At 41.8% G+C, this 23,675-nt stretch overlaps 1 protein-coding gene across 11 annotated transcripts in view; it reads right to left on the bottom strand.

Annotated features, from left to right (window-relative positions):
* CEP170 (centrosomal protein 170) overlaps window positions 1-23,675 on the bottom strand; it is a 198,888-nt gene that overhangs the window by 74,169 nt on the left and 101,044 nt on the right. For 10 of the 11 annotated variants that reach the window (XM_039530488.1, XM_039530494.1, XM_039530491.1 and 7 more), the window contains exons 8-9: window positions 21,278-21,754; window positions 16,648-17,282 (exon numbers count right to left, since the gene is read on the bottom strand). In XM_039530488.1, the coding sequence (XP_039386422.1) occupies window positions 16,648-17,282; window positions 21,278-21,754 (1,112 nt within the window). The remainder of the gene's footprint in view (window positions 1-16,647; window positions 17,283-21,277; window positions 21,755-23,675) is intronic. The other variant, XM_039530498.1, reaches the window with a different exon arrangement.

The raw sequence follows: 23,675 nt of genomic DNA, 5'->3' as shown, positions 1-23,675 counted from the left end.
TTGCATGCTCTGCTGAGGCGACAAACGGTTGCAAGGACTTTCTGAACAACTTAGTCCACTCGAGGTAGAAAGCCAGAGACTGTTGCACATCAAGCGTGTGGAGACGGTGCTCCTCACTGGACGCGTGAGGCTTGGGGAGGAGGACTGGTAGAAAAATCTCCTGACCCATGTGGTGGGCAGAGACGACCTTCGAGAGGAAGGTGGGGTGTGGGCGGAGCTGGACCTTGTCCTTATGAAAAACCGTGTATGGTGGCTCGGCGGTCACCTTCCACGAGAGGTGAGACCAGGAACAGGTGGCTAATGGTTCAAATGGGGTCCCCATAAGTCGAGCCAGCACCAGGTTTAGGTCCCACTGTGGGACCGGGCGCCTAGAATACGGAAAGAGACGGTCCACACCCTTAAGGAACTGGCCAGTCATAGCATGGGAAAATACTGTGTGCCCTTGCACTGGTGGATGGAAGGCCGACATGGCTGCCAGGACCTGGGCTGATGAGGGCACCAGGCCCTGGGCTCTCAGGTGGAGAAGGTAATTAAGGATAAGCTGGATCAGTGCGGTCACCAGGGAGACACTTAGTCCACCGCCCACCTAGAAAACTGGGACCACTTCGCCAAATAAGTGAGGTGAGTGAAGGGCCATCTACTTTCAAGGAGGACATGCTGAACCTGCTCTGAGCACGTCCTTTCCTTTCCACCTAACCATTGAGCAGCCATGCCGTGAGGTGAAGAGCCGCTAGGTTGGGATGGAGGAGGCGGCCCTGGTCCTGAGAGAGCAGGTCCAGGCGGAGCAGCAATGGCGGAGCTACCGCCAAGCCCGTGAGGGTCCCGTACCAATGCTGCCTGGACCACGCCGGGGCAATCAGGAGGACCTGGGCCTTGTCCATGTCCAACTTTATCTTCTCCAGGACCCTGCTGATTAGAGGGAACGGGGGAAAGATGTAGAGAAGCCAGCCTGACCAGGACAGGAGAAAGGCATCAGAGATAGCGCCCCTCCCCAGGCTCCCCCTGGAGCAGAACATGGGGCATTGCCAGTTCTGCCAAGTCGCGAATAGGTCCACCTTGGGAGTTCCCGACCTTTGGAAGAGCTGGTGGGCCACTTCCGGGCAGAGGGACCACTCGTGCTGCAAGCAAGGGACCACTCGTGTTGGTCAAGCGATCCGCCCTCTCGTTCTGGGCGCCGGGTAGGTGGAAGGCCTTCAGGTGGATGTCGTGGGCTATACAAAAGTCCCACAGACTGAGGGCTTTGCGGCAGAGGATCGGGCCCTGCCTTGCCTGTTGATATAGAACATTGAGGCTGTGTTGTCCGTGAAGACCCTGACTACCTTGCCCTCCAGGTGCGAGTGAAAGGCCATACATGCCACCCACATCACCCTGAGCTCCTTGATGTTTATATGTAGGGTTAGGTCTTGAGCTGACCACAGGCCTTCGGTCTGAAAGTTCCTCACATGGGCCCCCCAACCCAAGTTCGATGCATCGGACACCAGCTCCAGCGACGGGGCCCTGTCCCTGAACAGGACCCCTTGGAGCATATTGTTTGGGGTGGACCACCACCGTAGGGAGGTGATCACAGAGTCTCGCATGGTGAGGACCGTGTCTATCCTGTCCGTAGCCTGGGAGAACTTTGAGGCCAACCAGAGCTGGATAGGCCTCATCCTGAGTCTGTGTGATGGACCACGTACGTGCACGCTGACACGTGACTCAAGAGTTGCAGGTAAACCCTGGCAGTTGTCACCGGGAACCTTGTGACTGAGTTGATGAGACCTTTCAGGGTCTCGAATCTGTCTGGTGAGAGAGAGGCCCTGGCCAATGCTGCATGCAGGAGCACCCCGATAAACTCTATGCGTTGGTCCGGGATTAACGTGGACTTGGTGTTGTTTACCAACAGGCCCAAGGCGGTGCATGTGGACAGGAGGAGTGCCATGTGATCCCTCACCTGCGACCAGAAGGTGCCCTTGACAAGCCAATCGTCCCAATGGGGAAATATCTGGACCCCTCTGTGACATTATGAGTGTAATATAATATTTCATTGGAAGGGGACAGGGCCAGAAAGAGTTAATTAACTCACAGACTGACCTGACCCATGGCCGAACTTTTAGAGACTGGTTAGGAAGATATGTAAATGAATAGAGCTTTGAAATTCAGGCCTGTATTGTTAGAAATAGAAGGGCAGATGTTTTCTCAGGTCTTGTGACGCAAGCAAACAAGCCTTGTCTATTGCTACAGCTTTGATTCAAAGATCAAAAAAGGAGTATTAACATTTAGGAAGACACTTGAGTAAAATAGTATTATTGTCTATATGTCTCTTTGAAGGTTGTGGTAACTTGTATCTGAAGTATTTAATGGATAAATTACCCTGTGCTAATTGCCAGGATGTTTGGGAGAAGGAGAGTTAAACCTATTGTTTTCACGGGCCAAAAGGCTACTGGAAATGTGTAAGAACCCTGGGACACGATCCTACTTCATCTCAGATCTGCTTTGGTTTTCAAGAGGGGGAAACCTTAAGCCATAAAAATTGAGATCCCCAGTCACTGGAGTCCCCCTGAATATGGACATTGGACTATAACCCATGGACTATATCTAAAAGGACTTTTGGCAACTACAGGCTCATCTCTGTTATGTGCCTGGACCTCAAGAAATTGAACTCAAGCCTGTATGTATATTGATCTTTTAACCAACACACTCACTCTTTTCTTTTTTAATAAATTTTAGCCTAGTTAATAAGTATTGGCTATAAGCGTGTATTTTGGGTAAGATCTAAGTTATAATTGGACCTGGGTGTGTGGCTGATCCTTTGGAAGACCCTTTTCTTTTATATGATGAGATAAGAGTTTCCGTAATCATCATCATATCTGACATGTGTGTCTGGATGGAGGCCTGAGGCTGGGTACTTTAAGGGAACTGCGTTGTTTGGACTTCTGAGTAACCTGTATGGCAATATAAAAGTTGTTTTGTGCTGGCTTGGTAAATCTAGTATTGAAATATCCACCAGCTTTTGGGGTTTGTTTGCCCCATTCTGTTTGCAGTTCACCCTAATTGAGTGAGCTCAGTTGGCTCCCATGGGAAACATCGTCACACCCCTGCCGTCTGAGGTAGGCCGCTACCACTGACATGCATTTTGTAAACACACTGGGGGCAGTGGACAGACCAAACGGGAGGACCGTGAATTGGTAATGATTCTGTCCCACCATGAAACAGAGTAAGTGCCTGTGCCCCTTGAATATGTGGATGTGGAAGTACGCATCCTGTAGATCGAGGGCAGTGTACCAGTTCCCGGGATCCAGGGAGGGGATGATGGAGGCCAGGGAGACCATGTGGAACTTGAGCTTCACCGTGTACTGGTTCAGACCTTGGAGGTCAAGGATGGGCCAGAGGCTCCCTTTGGCCTTTGGGATAAAGAAGTAACAGAAGTAATACCCCTTGCCCATGAACTCCTGGTGTACCGCCTCTATCGCTCCTAGTCCTAGGAGCCGCCCCACCTCCTGCTCGAGCAGAGCTTTGTGAGAGGGGTCCTCCAGGAGGGACAGGGATGGCGGGGGGGTTAGGTGGGGAGGAAGTAAACTGGAGGGTGTAACCCCAGGAGGTGGTGTTGAGGACCCATCGGTCCAAGGTTAGTCGCGATCATTCCAGGAGGAAAGCACACAACCAGTTGGAGAAGGGAAGCTTTATTGGGGGTGGATTTCTGATGAGGATTGGTGGGGTGCCCAAGCATCCCGTCAAAAATGCCTTTTCCCTGACTGCTTGCCCCTGGAGGACCCAGGCTGGGGGGTAGGCTGAGACTGCCTCTGAGGGCATCTCTTATAGTCCTGTTGCTTCTTATGGGCGGCCTCGTACTTCGGGAGGGCGGCCTGAATGAGAGTCTGCTGTGGCTTGAACTTAGGTTTTGCCGGAGCCGGGACATAGAGGCCTAGAGTCTGGAGGGTCATGCGACGGTCTTTCATGCCATGCAGCCTTGTATCTGTTTCTTCCGCAAACAGAGCTTTCCCATCAAACGGGAGATCCTGCATGGAAGACTGCGCCTCGCTGGAGAGCCCAGAGAGCAGGAGCCATGATGCCCATCTCATGGACACTGCGGAGGCCATTGATTGTGCGGCCGTGTCCGTAGCATCTGAGGCTGCCTGCAGCCATGCCCTGGCGGCCGCTGCCCCTTCCTCCACTAGCACCCTGAACTCCTTCCTACCACGCTCCTGGAGGGAGCCCTCAAACTTAGGCAGGGAGCCCTACAGATTGAATTCATACCGGCCCAGAAGAACCTGATGGTTCGCCACTCGTAACTAGAAGCTCGAAGATGAATAAATTTTCCTTCCAAAAGAGTCCAGTCTCCAAGAGTCTTTGTTCTTTGGGTTGGGGCTGGCTGACCCTGCTGTTCCCTGTGGTTGACCGACTCGACCACCAGAGAGTTGGGCGCCGGGTGGGCATACAAGTACTCATGCCCTTTAGTATTTACATTCCACCTTTTTAGTGATGGGGACCAACGAGGTCGATGTTTGCCACAGGGCATTTGAAATCTTAGCCACCTCTTCATGGAGAGGCAAGGCCACCCTACCCAGTGCTGATGGGGACAATACATTAAACGGAGTCCGAGGGCTCCTCCATCTCCTCTGCCTGGAGGTGTAGGCTTGCTGCCACCCTCTTTAAGAGTTCTTGGTGGGCCCTGAAGTCCTCCTGCGGGGGCGGCGCAATCGCCTCCTCCGGGTGGGCAAAGAGGCTGGTGCGGTGCTCTGGGTGTCATCCGGCACTGGAGGGTCCACCACCTGGTCAAACTCTGGGTGCGGTGCCGAGGACTTACATCCCACCGATTCCTTTCTTGGGGGTCTGGAGAGGGGGGCCAACGGTGTTTCTGAAGCTCCAGCCACCAAGTGAGCTCCCACCGGGAGCTGCGCCGGAGGCCACGGTGCTCACTGGTACCATTGGGCCAGCCATGATACTCGGTGCCACTGCACGCTCGGGGCCAGCTGTCCAGGTTGGCTGGCCTGGCCCATCGAAGGACTGCTACGAATGGAGGCCGGGCTGGCATAAGATCTGCTGCTGTCTCTGGACCAGGAGGAGTGGCAATGCCGGGATCTACGACAGCCACGGGACTGCGATCTCAACGTGGAGGACCGGTATCGATGGTAATAGCTGCTCCACAAACAGCCTTGATGGACAGACCTGCGATGGCAAGACACCGACAATCGACGCCAGGGGCTACGATGTCTTGGCGGAGACTTGGTGTGGGAGTCTGAGCGGGAACGGCATCGATGATCACGCTGTGACTGACTGCGGTACCCTCTCTGAGACGAGGACAGACAGCAACACCCGCTATGGACAGCGTCTGGACATACGGAGAGGCCTGTCCTGAAGGGGCTGGGCTACTCCGCTCATCTTGAGTCAGAGGCTTGGGGCCTGGTGGGGATCGAAGACTGCCTGACATGGGCCTAGACTCAGTCCCAGACTTCCCTCAGTGCCGCTGCAAAGAGGAAGTCTTCCTGGCCCTCTTGGCATGCCCCGTGGATGGGGAGCGGTGCCAGCTAGTCAATGGCACTGGAGGGTCGCCACGTACCAACTCCGCAGTGCCGGTCTGCAGCGGCTTGCCGGGGTCGGGGTCGGCGCAGACTCCATCAGGATGGCCCAGAGCTTAATGTGCCTCTCTCTTTTTGGTCCGAGACTTAAACAACTTGCAAATCTTGCACCTTTCGCTGATATGGGTTTCTCCCAAGCAGTGCAAACAGTGCAGGTCACTCCTTGACATAGAATGCCTACAAGAGCCGCATGACTTAAGCCCCAGGGTGTGGGGCATGCCCCAGCCTGGGCTCACTGACTAACTAAACTAACTAAACAGCTAACTAACTACAGGTACTAATGCTGAATGAATGAACAGTTCTGGGGATGAGCTACAGCAAGCTGGAGCAGAGCAGTTCCGACGCACCTTCACTGGTGGCAAGAAGGAACTGAGGGTGGGGGGAGCACACAGCTCCCCTTATACCGTGCCAGGCAGGCGCCGCTCCAGGGATCGTGGGGGTGATCCCCCCCTACTGGTACTGCTAGGGGAAAAGCTTCTGGCACAGGTGCACGTGGCGAGCACGCACACCTACTCTGGAATATACATGAGCAATCACTCGAAGAAGAACAGAATATAGTTAAATGATTATAATGAATTTTTCCATCTAGAAACTTTTCTAAGAATTTTATTTCTATGGGTTAGGCCTTAGTATGGCTATATGTAGGGAATAAAATGGTTCTGTTAGTGAAGAATGGAAATGTTTCATGTAAACACTTATCAGCAACCTTATCTTTCAACTTAAAATAGCATTACCGTTAAAAGAAACAATTGTGAAACCAAAATAATTTAAAAATATTTTCAGCTGAGCCTGATGTTTCCATAGGTAGCTGAACAACCACAGGACTCCATTTGCCCTGGCAACATAGGATTATGAGCTCTATTATGATCCTGATATTATGTATTATGATACTGATTATGATTACAGCACACACATGCTCTAGAATGTGAAGGAACAGAACAGGAAAATGCAGACTGAAATTCTCCTAAGCATAGTAGTAAGCTTAAAGCAGCATTTTATGGCATTAAGAGATTCAGGAATGTACTGCAATGCAGTTACTGTTGAGACGAACGGGACCTAGTTTAAATAAAGAATCACAGGACTGGAAGGGACCTCGAGAGGTCACCTAGTCCAGTCCCCTGCACTAATGCCAGGACTAAGTCCTGGCTGGGATGATTTAGTTTGTGTTGGTCCTATTTTGAGCAGGGGGTTGGACCAGATGACCTACTGAGGTCTCTTCCAACCCTAATCTTCTATGATTCTAAGTGTTATCTAGATCATCCTCACAGGTGTTTGTCTAACCTGCTATTAAAAATCCTCTGATGATGGAGATTCCTTAATCTCCCTAGGCAATTTATTCCAGTACTTAACCATCATGACAGTTAGAAAGTTTTTCCTAATGTCCAACCTAAACCGCCCTTACTGCAATTTAAGCCCATTGCTTCTTGTCCTATTCTAAGAGGTTAAAGAGAACAATTTTTCTTCCTCCTTCTTGTAACAACCTTTTATGGATTTGAAAACTGTTATCATATCCCTTCTCAGTCTTCTCTTAAACAAACCCATTTTTTTTCAATCTTTCCTCATGGGTCATGTTTTCTAGACCTTTAATCATTTTTGTTGCACTTCTCTGGACTTTCTCCAATTTCTGAAATGTGGTGCCCAGAACTGGACACAATATTCTAGTTGAGGTCTAATGAGTGTGGAGTAGAACAGAAGATTTACTTCTCATGCTTGATCACAACATTCCTGGATAATACATCCCAAAATGATGCTTTTTTTTTTTTTTTTTTTTTTGCAACAGTGTTATACTGTTGACTCATATTTAGCTTGTGATCCACTATGACGACCAGATTCCTTTCCACCATACTCCTTCCTAGGCAGTCTTTTCCCATTTTTTCTGTGTGCAACTGATTGTTCCTTCCTAAGTGGAGTACTTTGCATTTGTCCTTACTGAATTTCATCCTATTTACTTCAGACCATTTCTCCAGTTTGTCCAGATCATTTTGAATTTGAATTCTATCCTCCAAAGCACTTGCAAGCCCTCCCAGCTTGGTATCATCTCCAAACTTTATAAGTGTACTCTCTATGCCATTATCTAAATCATTGATGAAGATATTGAACAGACCCAGAACTGATCCCTGCGGGATCCCTCTTGATAGGCCCTTCCAGCCTGACTGTGAACCATTGATAACTCCTCTCTGGAAACGGTTTTCCAACCAGTTATGAATCCATCTTGTAGCTCCATCTAGGTTGTATTTGCCTACTTTGTTTATGAGCAAATCATGAGAGACAGTATCAAAAGCCTTACTGAAGTCAAGATATACCATATCTACTGCTTCCCCACTATCCAGAAGGCTTGCTTCCCTGTCAAAGAAAGCTATTAGGTTGGTCTGACATGATTTGTTCTTGATAAATCCATGTTGACTGTTACTTATCACCTTATTATCTTCTAGGTGTTTGCAAACTGATTGCTTAATTATTTGCTCCATTATCTTTCCAGGTACTGAAGTTAAGCTGACTGGTCTGTAATTCCCTGGGTTGTCCTTATTTCCCTTTTTATAGATTGGTACTATATTTGCCCTTTTCCAGTCCTCTGGAATCTCTCCCATCTTCCATGACTTTTTGAAGATAATCACTAATGGTTCAGATATCTCCTCAGTCAACTCCTTGAGTATTCTAGGATCAGGCCCTGGTGACTTGAAGACATCTAACTTGTCTAAGTAATTTTTAACTTGTTCTTCCCATATTTTATTCTTTGATCCTACCTCATTTTCACTAGCATTCATTATGTTAGACATCCAATCACTACTAACCTTTTTGGTGATGACTGAAACAAAAAAGTTTAGTATTTCTGCCATTTCCACATTTTCTGTTATTGTTTCCACCCCTCCCCCACCATTGAGTAACAGGCCTACCCTGTCCTTGATCTCCCACTTGCTTCTAATGCATTTGTAGAATGTTTGCTTGTTACCTTTTATGTCTCTAGCTAGTTTAATCTCATTTTGTGCCTTGGCCTTTCTAATTTTGTCCCTAGATACTTGTGTTGTCTGTTTATATTCATCCTTTGTAATCTGACCTAGTTTGAACTTTTTGTAGGACTCTCTTTTGAGTTTCAGATCACTGACGATCTCCTGGTTAAGCAAGGGTGGTCTCTTGCCATACTTCCCATCTTTCCTATGCAGTGGGATAGTTTGCTCTTGTGCCCTTAATAATGTCTCTCTGAAAAACTGCCAACTCTCTTGAACTGTTTTCCCCTTTACACTTACTTCCCATAGTATCTTACAAACCAACTTCTTGAGTTTGCTGAAGTCTGCCTTCTTGAAATCCATTATCTTTATTGTGCTGTTTTCTGTCCTACCATTCCTTAGAATCATGAACTCTACCATTTCATGATCATTTTCACCTAAGCTGCCTTCCACTTTCAAATTCACAACCAGTTCTGCCCTATTTGTCAAAATCAAATCTAGAACATCCTCCCCCAAGTAGCTTTTTCCACCTTCTGAAATAAAAAATTGTCTCCAATACATTCCAAGAGAACAAGACAACCCAGGAGAAATATATAAGGCAAAGACAACATAACCCCATTTGAACCAGCCTAATAATTTCAAAGTCAATACTTCATATTGTTGCAAGAGTCCCTGTTTAGGCTTAAGGTTGCTGCCTGCTCATTGCTATGCCATAAACATATGTAATACTTCCAAAATGCTCAGAACTGGTATCACATTCCGTTATGAATACAAGATACCTGCTGTGATCCATTTAACAGCATTATGAAATTTTCCAACACCTACAGAACATAGTTTCTTTTATCTAGAAAGGGTAAATGGTTTATATAAATACCATTTTGAATTCCTCCTAACCATTGTTACAGATTTACATTTTCTAAGATTCAGCAAGGCTTTCTAACCTTTGAAATATTTGTTGTTAAATAGCATCTTTGAAAAAAAAAACTTTTTTTCTGATAAAACAAATTTCATTTAATTATTTAGGGAAGGTTACAACAGTTACCAACTCTCTCTCCAATGAGTAAGTGGAAGGTAATTTTGACGGATTTAGAGCAGGAAAAAAGTTTTGGATATATACAAAGGACACATGGAACACCTGCTGAAAGATCAGCAAGAGAGAAAAATGCCATTTTTTCATTTAGTGATCAAGAAAATTTGACATACTGTAACATTAAAAACATGTTCTGGATCGTATCAAGATCCTGAATAGAATTTTTGTTCTGTTCTGCACTCTGGTATCAGCTGGAGTGTTAAGAATATTACCCTGCTAGGAAAAGTCTTGCCTTTTTTAAACTACTTGTTTGGAAAAGAGCATGTTTTCTTCCATTCAAGGTCTCCTCTGAAAAATTAAGCCAAATGAATTAAGAAATTAGGACAATGTATTTAAGTGTGACTTTTCTTTCCTTTACATTTGTCAAAGTAGCTTTTGCATCTCTACAGAAAGACTCTTTGCATCATACAACTCATCCTTCAGTCTATGACTCACGGGAATCCTGACATTTGCATCAATGCATGCATGAGGATTTAAGAACTGAATGTTACATGCAAAGGCTACCATATGAGGTTTAGTCATACCTTTTCCCTGCACAATTAACATGCTTAATTTTTCTATTTGTTCTTTTCCCGTCACGGGAATTCACTAATATTGCTCTAAATATTAAAGTCATATATGAGTAACAAAACTGCATTGAGTATTTGGATGCTGAAACATTGCTGGCTGATAAACTCACTTTCCAAAAGACTTTTTACTTGCCATTTTAACATCAAGCACTTCAGAGAGAGTGTAGAAATAATACCATACAGTATTAATACTAGAGAAGTATAAACTAAATAGGAAAGAGATATCATAGGAAGTTGTGGGGAGTACTACTATAACTACAAGAGTCCAGATATTTTATGAAATACAAATTCTGAGTAGTAGAGGACCATGCAGTAAGTCCTGAATGGACACAAATCCCTAGTCATAAGAATGCAAGTATACCAGTTGGGGGTATACTGCTGGCCTCTAGATCACAATAGTGACAGTCTGTGCAGTGTTGAGAGAGACTGTGATGTACTGAAACCTATATTAAAATTATAAGCTATCACCTTAAATTCTCAGGGTATTTCCTGGTCCTAGCTTGTAGGCTAGAGGGCTCTGTAGGGAAGCATGTGATCTGGGTCTTTTAGCAGCAATCTGCAAAGAGCCAGCTTATAGCGAAGTGGGGGTGAGCTTTACTTCTCTGCCTTAGGGAGCAGCCTGCTTTGTCTCTCTGTTTTTGGTTCTTGTGTACTGAAGTTCTAGACTCTAAGAAATAAAGTAGTATTTTCCATTACAACTTCTAACTTCTCTGTATGTCAGATCATTGAAGCCATAAAATTAAACTAAAACAGATGACTTCAGTTACCCAAGTAGTAATGGGTCAAAAGTCATACTGAGCTGGAGGCCGAAGAAAGCTTCAATAATATATGCAATTACTTGGGAGTAATTGGTTCTGGAACGCACACACACATAAAAGATTACTATTGACGGTCTCTGAGTAGCATAGGGGATTTGTTCAAGAAATAACCCTGGTAGCTGAGGAAGTAACAGTGACCATTACACTGGGCTAACGCTTAGGAACTGGAGGTTTGTAAACATAATTGGTTCGAATACAAATTAAAATAAGCCTTCAAATAAATCAATGATTTTGGGAGGAGAGGGAAGGAGAGGAGAGAGAAAAGCACAAACAGTTGCTTGGTGGACAAGAAGGGTTAAAAATTAAAGACATCAGTTGTAGAGGAAAGTGAGATGGATCCTTGGGCCATGTTTCAAATGGTGAGATGGCATGAAAAGCACAAAACTAACACAGGAAAAAGAAGTAGAATGAGATGATTAGGAACAATAGGGAGAAAAGGAGGAACCGAGAGCCACGTGAGACTTAAAAAAAAAAGCACCCTGGATGTCAATATCTGTTCTAGTGAGAGCTGAAGACATGTATGTATATGTATGTATATCCCTCATGATGGACAGCCATATAGATATATACTGTTAGATGCCAGCTCTTGCCTGGGCTGCTGGCATAAGTTAAGAACTAAAATTCATAGCTAGAGACCAGACCAGTTCACCTGTATATTAGTTTTGCTGAAAATAGCTATTTCTCTTATAAGAGGGTACAGTACACCGCTACCTCAATATAACACCACCCGATATAACATGAATTTGGATATAACGTGGTAAAGCAGTGCTCCGGGGGGCGGGGGCAGGGCTGCGCACTCCGGTGGATCAAAGCAAGTTCAACATAACACAGTTTCACCTATAACGCGGTAAGATTTTTTTGGCTCCCAAGGACAGTATTATATTGAGGTAGAGGTGTATTTAGTAGACTCTATGAAATGCTGGTAAATTGCTGCATGCATTAATGTCACTTGTAATGCCTGTATTCCAGACTATAAGAAATTATGTAAGTTTTGCTTTATAACTTTGAAGATGTTTGCTCTGAATTTGAGAGCTCAGCCATAAGAATTGTCCCCTCTGTCCATCCAGAAGGATTATCAAAATCAGATGGGCCATCAAGGAACATCGAAATACAAAGGATAGGTTAACACCCCTATCACACCTTGGAAATGCTACGTGTAAGGAAGCTGGTCCTGTGGACTTGGAAGCTGAATGAAGGAAATAAAAACTATGGGTATGGCTACACTTGCAGCTGTACAGCGCTGCCGTGGGAGCGCTCCCGTGGCAGCGCTTTGAAGTGCGAGTGTGGTCACGGTGGCAGCGCTGGGAGACAGCTCTCCCAGCGCTGCAGGTACTCCACCTCCCTGTGGGGATTAGCTTACAGCGCTGGGGCACTGTTTACACTGGCGCTTTACAGCGCTGTAACTTGCTGCACTCAGGGGGCTGTTTTTTTCACACCCATGAGCGAGAAAGTTGCAGCGCTGTAAAGCACCAGTGTAGCCAAGGCCTAAGTCACAGGAAGATTTTCCATCTCTCTTCGCTGTTTGAATTCAGACAGGGCCAGAGACTTTAGAGTCTAAAGTTTAGCCTGAGGCAGAGATCTCCAGGGGTTACTCCTGGGTCTGCACTAGAAGACACTTTGAATTGACAGATCACTACAACTCTGTCACACTTAGGAGAGCTCTCTCCCAGCGCTGGCGCCGTGACCACACTCACACTTCAAAGTGCTGCCGCGGGAGCACTCCCGCGGCAGCACTGTACGGCTGCAAGTGTAGCCATACCCTTAGGATTTAGATGGTAACTCATTTGTGTATATATGTTTGCTTGCTTTAACCTGTAAATAACTCTCACTTCTTTTTCCTAGTTAATACCTTTAGATAGTTTATTACAGGATTGGCTACAGGCGTTGTTTTTGGTGTAAGAGCTAGAGTACCAACTGATCTGCGGTAAGTGACTGGTCTCTTGGGACTGGAAGCAACCTGAAGACGGTGTGATTTTTGATGTAAGTGATCATTTATCTCTAAGTCCAGTTTGTCTGGGTGGCAAGATAGACTGGAGAGTCTAAAGGGACTGTCTGTGACTTCATGGGAAGACTGTTATAGTGGAGTTGACATTTGTTACTGGTTTGGTGAAATCTAATTATAGAACACACCCCCAGTTTGGGTCTACCCTGTTTTTGAGTCGGCCCCAAGATAGGCACTCATGGTCATGAACCACTTTTGACAGCATTTTATTTATATAAAATGCTCGCACTTCAAAGCGCTGCCACGGGAGCGCTCCCACGGCAGCGCTGTACAGCTGCAAGTGTAGCCATACCCATAGTTTTTATTTCCTTCATTCAGCTTCCAAGTCCACAGGACCAGCTTCCTTACACGTAGCATATATATATATGTATATATATATATATACATATATATATTATATAGACCAGTCACTTACCCCAGATCAGTTGGTACTCTAGCTCTTACACCAAAAACGACGCCTGTAGCCAATCCTGTAATAAACTATCTATCTATCTATCTATATGAGAGAGTCAGAGAAATCCTAATGGCTTGGGCATAAATAAATAAAAGGGGCCTCTGTTTAAGGTTTTATATGAAGATATCTCTAATTGTATCGCTGGACTATTGGGTTGAATCCTTGGCTGGAGCCAGAGCCAATACTGAACTCAACCCAAACAGTCTCTTGCTCTAACTGAGTCTGATAAATTACAGAGCAGTAGACCTTCTAGTTCTAAATAACTACAGACAAGAGAACAATTCCAATCATCACTGAATTTTCAGTGTAAAGAAAAACTAATACAAATCTAATTAATTTTTTGGGACTGGTATAGAGGAAGTAAAGCAGAAAATTTTAGTGGTAGGAAAAATTCTGTTTCTATTCATTTAAAAAAACCATCATCTCAATCTTGGCTACTGGGCACTGTTTAGTCCCAGTAGCCAAGTACCAGGTAAGACAGTTACATGACAACTGCTTGAGGTACACTCCCCATACAAGAAGTTTAAGCAGACAATGACCCAACTAATAATATTTAACAAAATACTCAAGTCTATGTTGCTGCCTTACACATAGTCTAAATCAAGGCGCTTTTTAAAAACATATACAGCTGATATAGAATGATTTTTAACTGAAGATAGACATGCATTTCCAGCTTGCTTATAAACATCCTAGAGAGCTGAAACAATCCATATTAACATCAACACTGCAATATATATGAGATACATTCTTTTCAGAGGTAACAATAAAACACAGAGTAAGTAGGAGACCTTATCAAAATACCCACATATGACAGAATATGACCAGAAAAACATGCGTCAGAGGAAGATCATGACTATATTACAGGGGTTCTCAAACTGTAGGTCAGGACCCCAAAGTGCATTGCGACCCTGTTTTAATGGGGTCGCCAGGGCCCAAGGGCTTCATCCCTGAGTGGCAGAGCTCAGGTTCTCTCTAGTCTTTGCAGAACCAATATTGAAACTTTCTTCTTATGATTGCCTTACAGGCTTCCCTAATAATATTGTTGCAGGTTTCTCCATTTTAATTGATTTTAAAATGCATTTTGATTTCCTTTCTTATAAACAGCTAAAGTTCCTGAGTCTTTAAGCAGTAAGTAATACATCCTCCAAGATCTCTGTCTAACTTTCAGTTAAATCACAGTGCACAGCAAAGACAGAGCATGTTCACTACAAACCGAACTGCTCTATGATACTTATCTCCTTTGTAAAACACTGAGATCTATGGATAATATTGATAATAATACATAGTTCTCATATATTATTATAACAGTTTCTAACAGGGTGGATCTAAGAGCAGAGGAAATTATTATTTGATCAAGCCATCTGTTTAACTGGTGAGCATGAGGCAGTCTTTGGAGGGTAATCAAAGTTCCTTCCAAGTCTCAAGAATGCACAGCTCCTACAGCTTAGTCTTTATATGTTGAGATCTATATGCTTCCTGTTTTTCTGCACTCTCAGGACCACATTTGACTCTTTAGATTTTCCTTTTGTAAGTTTTCAACTTGTCTAATCTGAGTTCCAGAGAATTTTCTCCCTTTTCTATTTATTTCAATTTTTGATCCATGTCTGTGACTGTTTTCATATGTTCACTTGAGACTGCTTTCATTTTGTTGACTCTTTTTGCTAGTTCTTCTACATAAGTTTTAAGATCTTAAACTGCTGCCTGAACATTGCCTTTGATGTATTTTAGCTCAGAAACAATCTTCTTGATGTCAAATTTCGTGGAAGAGCAAGCTTGGTTTTGTTTTTTTTTATTTGATTTACAGGCTGCTTTCTCTGAGTCAAATTCAGAGTTGGAGACAAATAACTCCAAGTTCAATAATTCATAAAAGTTTGTGACCACTAACACAAAATAAGTATACCCTGTTCTTTATTTTCACTTGTTCCATTTTGAAATGTTTTCTTTTCAATTTTTGTTAACTGCTTTAATACACAACGAAAGTAGCTTAGGTCTTTTGAGGACTCATAAGAAAGGAATTATCCGAATCATTTTATATTAACCCAAAATTGAATAACTATTCCATTAAATCCCTAAGTAAAATAGAAAGAACCTTAAAAATAATCTCCCATTTGGATCCACCCATTTACCGTATCAGTATTTTTTTCCTAAAATCAAAGATCTAGTTTAATCTGTTTCTTTATATTTTTCTGTTTTTCATTAGCCAGAATTGTTGGCTAAATCTGTTTACTGGAATCTGAAGAAAGGCTTTAAACATGAAGAACTAAAGTGACTATCACGTAATTTTTTGGAACAAATAAGCAATACATTATCTGCATAGCATGCTGAATATGCATCACTGTGGGTCTAAACTGGAGACCACTGTCCTACAGAGATTAACTCTCCTTAAATGGATTATTTAGGAAAGCAGAGAATTTGTAATAAAAAAGAGTTCTGATTCAAAAGTGGCAAGGCAAATGTTTATAGTAAGTTATTCTTATCTTGATATTGGAGTCCAAACCCTTATTATAAAACTAAAGTTATCTTGATAACTGAGCTACAGTCTCCATCAACAGGTGCCTAGAACTGTATGATCACTGTTTGAGTACCAGTGAGTTTATATGTATAAAGAAGAGGTGAAAATATTCTTAATTCTATTCCATGGAGTATGACAGATGCTGAAATTTAGGGCAACTTACTGAAATACAAGCTATACATTGACTCTACCACCTTTACAATTCTGGAAAACACGAGGTAGTGGTATAATTTATTCATCTGAATTTATTCTTTGTCACAACATTAATCAGTGTATGGAAAAACAGGAAGAGACATGGAGTTTTTAAAACAGATCACTATTTTCACAGGACTGTAGTAAATCCAAATTTAGTACCTTTGCTAAAAACACAGCATTTCTAAAATGTTGCTCTCTAATTCAGACAGACTGAGGGCAGACTGAAACAACAGTAGGATCTAACTGTTTTTAAAACTGTGTAATACTGTGTAGAATACTGAGTAGTAAATAAAGAATAGCAATATCAAGAATGATTTGGAATTTTTAGGCAATACACTGCAAGCCCCTTTATGCCTTTTTCCATACACGAATACTAAAGCCTACTTTGAGAATCTGTATTTTATTATGATTACAGTATCCTGGTAATTTCAGTAAGTAGCATGTATTTCCCATCAGAAAAAAACTGAAATGCAGTGTGTAATAGTGGTATGTATTTTAATTTCTTACCTTGTCAATCATTTTACGTGCTTCCATTTCCTCAGCATTGGGATTTTCCAACTCAATAGTGTAAGTACCTTTGTCACTTTGGTCATCATCATTGTCCTTTTCAGTAGCAGCAGAAACAAGTTGGCTTTTTAATTTTTTGTCCATCTCCTGGTTTTGGCTTGGTCTATGTCCAAGACTTCCTGAACTTCTTAACAATGCAGTTTGTAAAAAAGGTAATGCAACCGAGGGTTCTTCTGATTTCTGTTTTAATAGTTTTGCATGGACACCATGTGCTACCCTACTAGTCTGCACAGGCAAAGAAACACCTTTGATGTCTCCAGATGTACCTTTCACTTTCTCCGCTCTCACATGAGGTGTTGAAGGAGTTTCTGAGCAAAGAGCTCCTACGTTCTGAGAAAAGGAATAAGATCGTCTCTTTCGAGGATGGTCTTCATCAAAAAACTCAATCATAAAGGCAGTCTGACTTATAGCAGCCTGCTCTTCATGCTTTTCTGTAGTATGGGCTTTCTGGTATGACTTTTTCTGTTCTAAATGTTGATGCCTTAAATGCTCATCAAGTGTTGCTCGCTTATTGTAATGCCTGCGTGCACCAGCATTTTCTGAATCACTCTGTGTCCCATCATCATGTTTATTCCCTTCAAACAAAACAAAAAAAAATATTACTACAAAGTAAAAAATATCACATGGACAGAAGCTGGCAAATTAAAATGTACATGGAAATTATACTTGTTTTTCTGTTGGTAACTCAATGTCCTTCAGTAACAGGCTCTTCAGACTTCCTACAGCTACACTAATGCATTCACCTTGCTACCAGTCAAATAATGAAGTCTTCACAAGCTGATCAGTGACACAGATGCATTTGAATTGCCTTTTTTTTGATCTGTAAATACTTAATCAATGGTTTACAGAACCAGATAATATTATACAGGTGTACCAGATCTTGGTCTCATTTAATCAAGCCATCCAGTCAAATTGCTTTCTTTTATGTAGTCAGCTGATTACAAATGACTCCTGCACCAGAAAACAAAACTTGACCCTGAAAAAGCTCCAGGAAGGGTTAAGGGGATGCGGAATATAGTTACGTAATAATTCACTGTTATTGGGAAACACCTGTAGAGAACTACGGATTTGGAACATTATTTATAAGTATTTACAGAATAACTTTCCATCTAATTAATCACTGTAGTTTCCAGAAAAGGGTGTCTAGTTAGCATCAGCACTAACCCTTTATCATACTCTCACACAAGTACAATGAATTTTCCAACCAGTCACTCCTGCCAGTCTGCTAAAGCACTTTGAGATCTATGGCTAAAGATCACTGTGTAAGAACTTATTATTATTATTATTTAAAAGAAATTTAAATGGAAGGAACTACATAGCAACTGAAATTTTAAAAGCCAATCTTATTACAAAGCAGTCTTCTGTGAAACGAAACTATCCAAACACTGTAGAATAAGTTGCTATTCTCTCTTTAAATCATCTGGATTTTCTTCTTTTAGCGATAAGGTGGTTTTTTTTAAGTAATTTCTTTTTGTGCAAATATCAAACTATGCATGTTCTTAGTTACTAAAATGCTGACTTTTCCTCTGGGTCTCCTAGAGTGTTTAGATTGTCATTTAGATTGGAAGCTTTGCTAGTTAGTAACTGTTTTGATATGTCTCTTGTTCAGCATCAAACACACTGTTAGTGCTAAACCAATTAAAATAACCATAACAATTATTGGAAAACAACTAATATAGTAATTATAAAATTTAAATTTTAAATTCAGCTATTTTGTATGCTACAAAGATTATGAAGTGTTCATTTTTTGTTTCCTTTACCAGACACAGAAGTATCAGCTAGATAATAATATGAAACAGTCATCCAGCTGGCTGTGTTGATAATGTTATGTTACATGAAAATAAAAAGTACATTTTCCACAGTTAATTTGGAATTTCTGGTACTCTGTTTAACCAAAATGGAGCATTGCAGAGGCAATGTAACAAAGAAAATAGAAAAACTACAGCACTTATCTAGCAATCAGACATCATCTAGAGCCCATCAGGGCTTTGGATGCAGCCCGTGGGATTGCCACCTCTGTGGCACCATGGGGCTAAGGCAGGCTCCCTGCCTGCCCTGGCCCCACGCCTCTTCCGGAAGCGGATGGCACCACGTCCCTGCAACCCCTGGGGGAGGAGGGGAGCAGAGGGCTGTGTGCGCTGCCCTTGCCTGCAGGCACCACCCCCCGCAGCTTCCATTGGCTAGGAACAGAGAGCCTGCCTTAGCCCTGCTGCAAGCTGCTGCCACCCCAGAACTGCTCAAGGTAAGCAGTGCCGGGCCGGAGCCCGCACCCCAAACTCCTCCTGAACCCCACACCCCACCCTCCTGCACCCCAAATCCCTGCCCTGAGCCCCCGCCACACTCCGCACCCCTCCCTGAACCCCAATCTCCTGCCCTGAGCCACCCCCTGTACCCCCTCCTGTGCCCCAACCCCTTGCCCTGAGCCTACACACCGCACTCCCTCCCCACACCTTGCACTCCCTCCCACACCCCAACCCCATGCCCCAGCCCTACATTCATGGCCCTGAATGCTATTTCCCCACCCAGATGTGGCTCTCAGCCCAAAAAGTTTGCCCACCCCTGATCTAGAGTCTTTGCTCTTTCCTCTGTTAGAGATGAAAAAACAATATATCTACTAAAAAAAATAAAAATTGGGATTACCAAGTAGGAATGTGGAAGAAGCTCGGAACTGTTGTAATATTCCATGATTCATACTAATATAATAATCATACGCATATTTATATGCAGTAGGTTTAAAAGATGGGCTTTTGCACTAGAACTTAATGAGACAAAAAACCTTTACAGATTTGACATTTTAGCTTTTCTGTTGCTGTTACCTCTAATATTAACACTAGGATAAAAGTGTACTTCTACATGGCTTGTTATTATTGAAGTGGTTATAATCTTCACATCACAACCTATTATGACAACTAACTTAGACAGTAAGCACTCTGAAGCAGGAACCATCTTTTTATTATGTGTTTGCACAGTGCCTAGCACCGGTGGCCCTGGTCTAAAACTAGGGATTCTAGGTGCTACCACAATATAGCAATAATAATACTGTCATGAAACTTATAGGTCACAGTTTTTTGCATTATGATTTCATTGCAGGTTTAGCTAGGAATACAAGACAGACAGGGAGAAGATACCAATATGTTAAAAAGCTTCACTACAATGCTCAGAATCAAGCTTTCAGAGTGGTTGTAGGTATTCCCTCATGAAGGGGGGAAGAGCAAGAGACCAGCTGTGATACAGTAGGTCACACAGTGCATTATCCAGAACAAATTCCTCTGGTACAACATAAATTTTCAACTGAAAGAACTGTAAATGTGCATTTGTAACAGAAACGTCTTCAAGTTTCTGCTACCATAAAAGGGATGTATGTCTTGCATGCATATGCCTGCCCAGGCAATAGTTCTTCCCATTTTTCACAGTAAGATGTCTGATAGTATAAAGAATTTAAGAATCCAGTACAATCCAATGTCATCAACAGCAAAGCAGTAACTGTGATATTATGCACTAAGAAACACTGCAATAATACTATGCTATTATTTCACTAATAGCACAGTGATATTGCTGTTTCTAAGACTTGTATGGAAAAGCGAGCTTTCAAAGCAAATTTTTGATCAATAAGACAACATTTACTCAATCCCAACTGACTGAGCAGACAAGTACATTTAGGTTGCAAAGCTAAGAAATAAGGAACTGCACAGTTAAGTTTTCAGGATTTTTAAAAAGTAAATAATTTGTAGACTTAAATATCTGTCATCAAGTTTTCTTTCTGAAAAGTTTGAATGTTAGTGGAATACTCATGAGCAAATAATCATAACAGAATTTTTCATTAATTCTGCTTAATGAAATCCCCACATAGATTTTACTCCTTTGAAAAGCTATTACCCACCGCTGAATACATTTCCATTTGAAATGTCATTTGTAGTCTGCAATAAATCAACATCTGAAATCAACTGGAACTTTGGTTGACAAAAATATTTGTGTAAATATTTTACTGATGTATTACAAAACATTTTGGTTTATATCTGAGTATGGACTTAAAGTTGAATCCAGGGTCCCAAATCAGTATGTTAAATAGAGTAGCTGTGTATGCTGCATATCTAGCCATTAATGTGCATCTTCTTTAGCTCTCATGAATGTGATTATAGCAAAATGATTTTTTTATGTATCCAACAATGTTTGCTGTTGAAAGAACTGCAGAAACATGTGTTAAATCACGAGTTTTGATTATCAAGAGTGATTCAGCTTTTGTAAACAAATCAACCTACAGTCTTATAAATTGTGAAACATTAACCAAGATGTTTTTTCTTTCAAAAAGTAAGCTTTTGGAACATATGAAGCCTTCAACTGTATAATAACGTAACACAACTCCAGTCAGTATACTTACTGTAGGATCATTTAAATTAATTGTTTGACTTTTTTAAGACTCCATCCTGCAAAGACATTTGCTACCACACTCTCCTGTGCAGATGCAACAATGACTTCAACTGGACTCCAGAAGACTGCAGGGGTCCACCCATGACCTCTGTGAAAGATTTAAGCCTTAGGAAATAAATATAGCTGAAATTATTCACTTTACCTTTCAGCCTCTTCAAGTAAACTGGAACATCACTCTTAATACTTTTGGAATCCTCCTCTGTTGCTTCCCATATCATTCTAGGGGGATTGTTCTGTGCTAGCCAGTCAGCTACTTTGCTCTCAGCAGCCATCATCACAGTTTGAAGCCCAGGCAGGTCCTGTCCACCAGGAGAAGACTTCTTTGGCTTGTGGCGCTGATCTGAAGTGAATTTTGTCACATGATCTTTGATAGTTACTTTTCCTGGAGTGGTGTCATCAAATTCAATGGTAAATGAAGCATGCCCTGCACCTGCTGCATGAGAGGTTTGGGTGTCTTTTGTTGGGATTTCATGAATAGTGCTCTCTGCTATTTGTGAAGGTTGCTGGAATTCTTTTGTAGGAATTTCAAAGTAACTTGGCTCCCTACAGAAAGGATAAAGTTCTTCTTCATTTGCAGCTGAAGATTTCTCCTCAACTTGCTTGGCATCTGTGCTGCATCCTATTAAGAAAAATAAAAAATAGAGTTCACAATACTGGGGAACTTCTGGGTCTTTGAGGAATTTCAGAATTCCTATAAAGGCCACTGGAGTAATTCCTGGAAAACAGCACAAGCCCATGCAGAAGACTGAACAATGCACTTCTGGAAGTGTAAGTTATTTTTGCTACATGAAAAATGTCACTGAAGAGAGGACAGCCATGACTGTAAGCATGTGAATTTGGCAGAAAGTTCTCTTAGAATTTGTCAAAGAACATTTGCACTCCAACAGATTTGTGGATGATGGAAGGAGATTCATATTAATAGCAACATGGCAAACAGTTCAAAAAATCATAAGAGCTAATATTTTGAAAAATAATATTGCTATTCAGAGCTACCTGGAAATCATCAAAAAGCAACTGACTAGATTTATGGAACAGGTGTCCTGAATTAGATGGGGTTGATTATGACTTCATTTCCTAAGCTATACAGTCAGTATAATTTTTCATAGCAAGACTGTTTGGAAAAATAATTCAAATATGAATGCAAGATAAAAATGAGCTCCCATATGAATGTTAAAACAAAGAAGAATAAGCATTTGAGATTGTTTTATAATACAAACATGTTCTATATTTTTACAAAAGTTAAAGCCGCGAATTATAAACTAAATTCCTAATGCTACGCACCCCTATTTCACTGAACACAATTTATAAAGCACAGGAAAAGCAGACTAGAAACTACAGTAGCCAAAAGAATTCAGGAATTTAATAAATTTCATGCTTTTGAATGGAGCAAAGAAAACAGGAGGAGTGGGATGGGAAATGAGCGTCCCACTGCACATCCTGAATGAATGTTAAATTAAAGTTTTCATGCGACTGCTAGCAAAGCGATCAGTATCCTTTTAGGAAACTAGCCTTTACATGCATTTGGCAAAAGAAATATACCAGGCAAAATATCTGATGTAAAGATGCACCATAAGCAAGAGATATTCATCTAAAAGTTAATAGCAGAAAGACAGACTCCAAACAGCATAATTCAAATGGTTCTCACACTTCTTACATGATTCATATTAAGATTTGTGGAAAAGGATTTTAGGACACAGAGTGAAGTACTAAAAATCCTATTAATATGTTCATCATGTGGCTGAAAATAGACAAATTGTATCCACCTAAGATAGTTAAATTTGTACCTGAAATCTGTTATTTAGCCAGTAAGGTAGCAATGTAAATAAAGGAATGTACAAATGAATTATAAATATTTCCTGTTATTCTTCAGGAAAGATTTGCTTTTTTGAGAAGTCTTGATTTATTTTCAGCATCACGTGTCTTTAGAGAAAGATAAAAAAAGATGATGAAGCCACAGAAAATAGGATGGGTGCTTTGATCCTAGTAATATGGACTACTTTGAGAGTAACATAGTGGTTGGAAAAGTTCAAGAATGAACGATACTAAGGAAGGATGAGAGGATTAATGTACATCCTCCCCTTATTCTCATGCTTGGAATGTTACAGAATAAGATCCCTTAAAACAATTTGTAGGCCTTGTACTAAGTTACTTTCTTTAATAAGTAGCTTTTTGCAGTAAAATATTTTTGTACCTATTTTAAAAGTACAAACTAGATCAGATCAAAAGTAAAATTCTTCTCCTGACTTTCATATCAAGACACCATTTCTTGTATAAAGTGAGGTCTTTAAACAGCCTGAAAAAACATATTGGAATACACAAAATGTGATCTGAATACTGGGAGTCAATCTAGTTCAAACCTAAATTATGACAAGAATGAATTTATCTCAAATAATTTAGGTAAAGAAAAAGGTATGATGAGTAATTTTTAAAAAAAAATCAAAATTTCCCCATACAAGCCAAGGAGTGATTTCTCATAAAACAGGTAAGATTTTTTTTAAAGTAAGCACAAAAACAATTTAACTAAATATATTAGCTAAAAA

Source organism: Mauremys reevesii, linkage group 3 (assembly GCF_016161935.1).
Source record: "Mauremys reevesii isolate NIE-2019 linkage group 3, ASM1616193v1, whole genome shotgun sequence".
Lineage (NCBI taxonomy): Eukaryota > Metazoa > Chordata > Testudines > Geoemydidae > Mauremys > Mauremys reevesii.
This window is presented reverse-complemented; position numbering and strand designations above follow the sequence as displayed.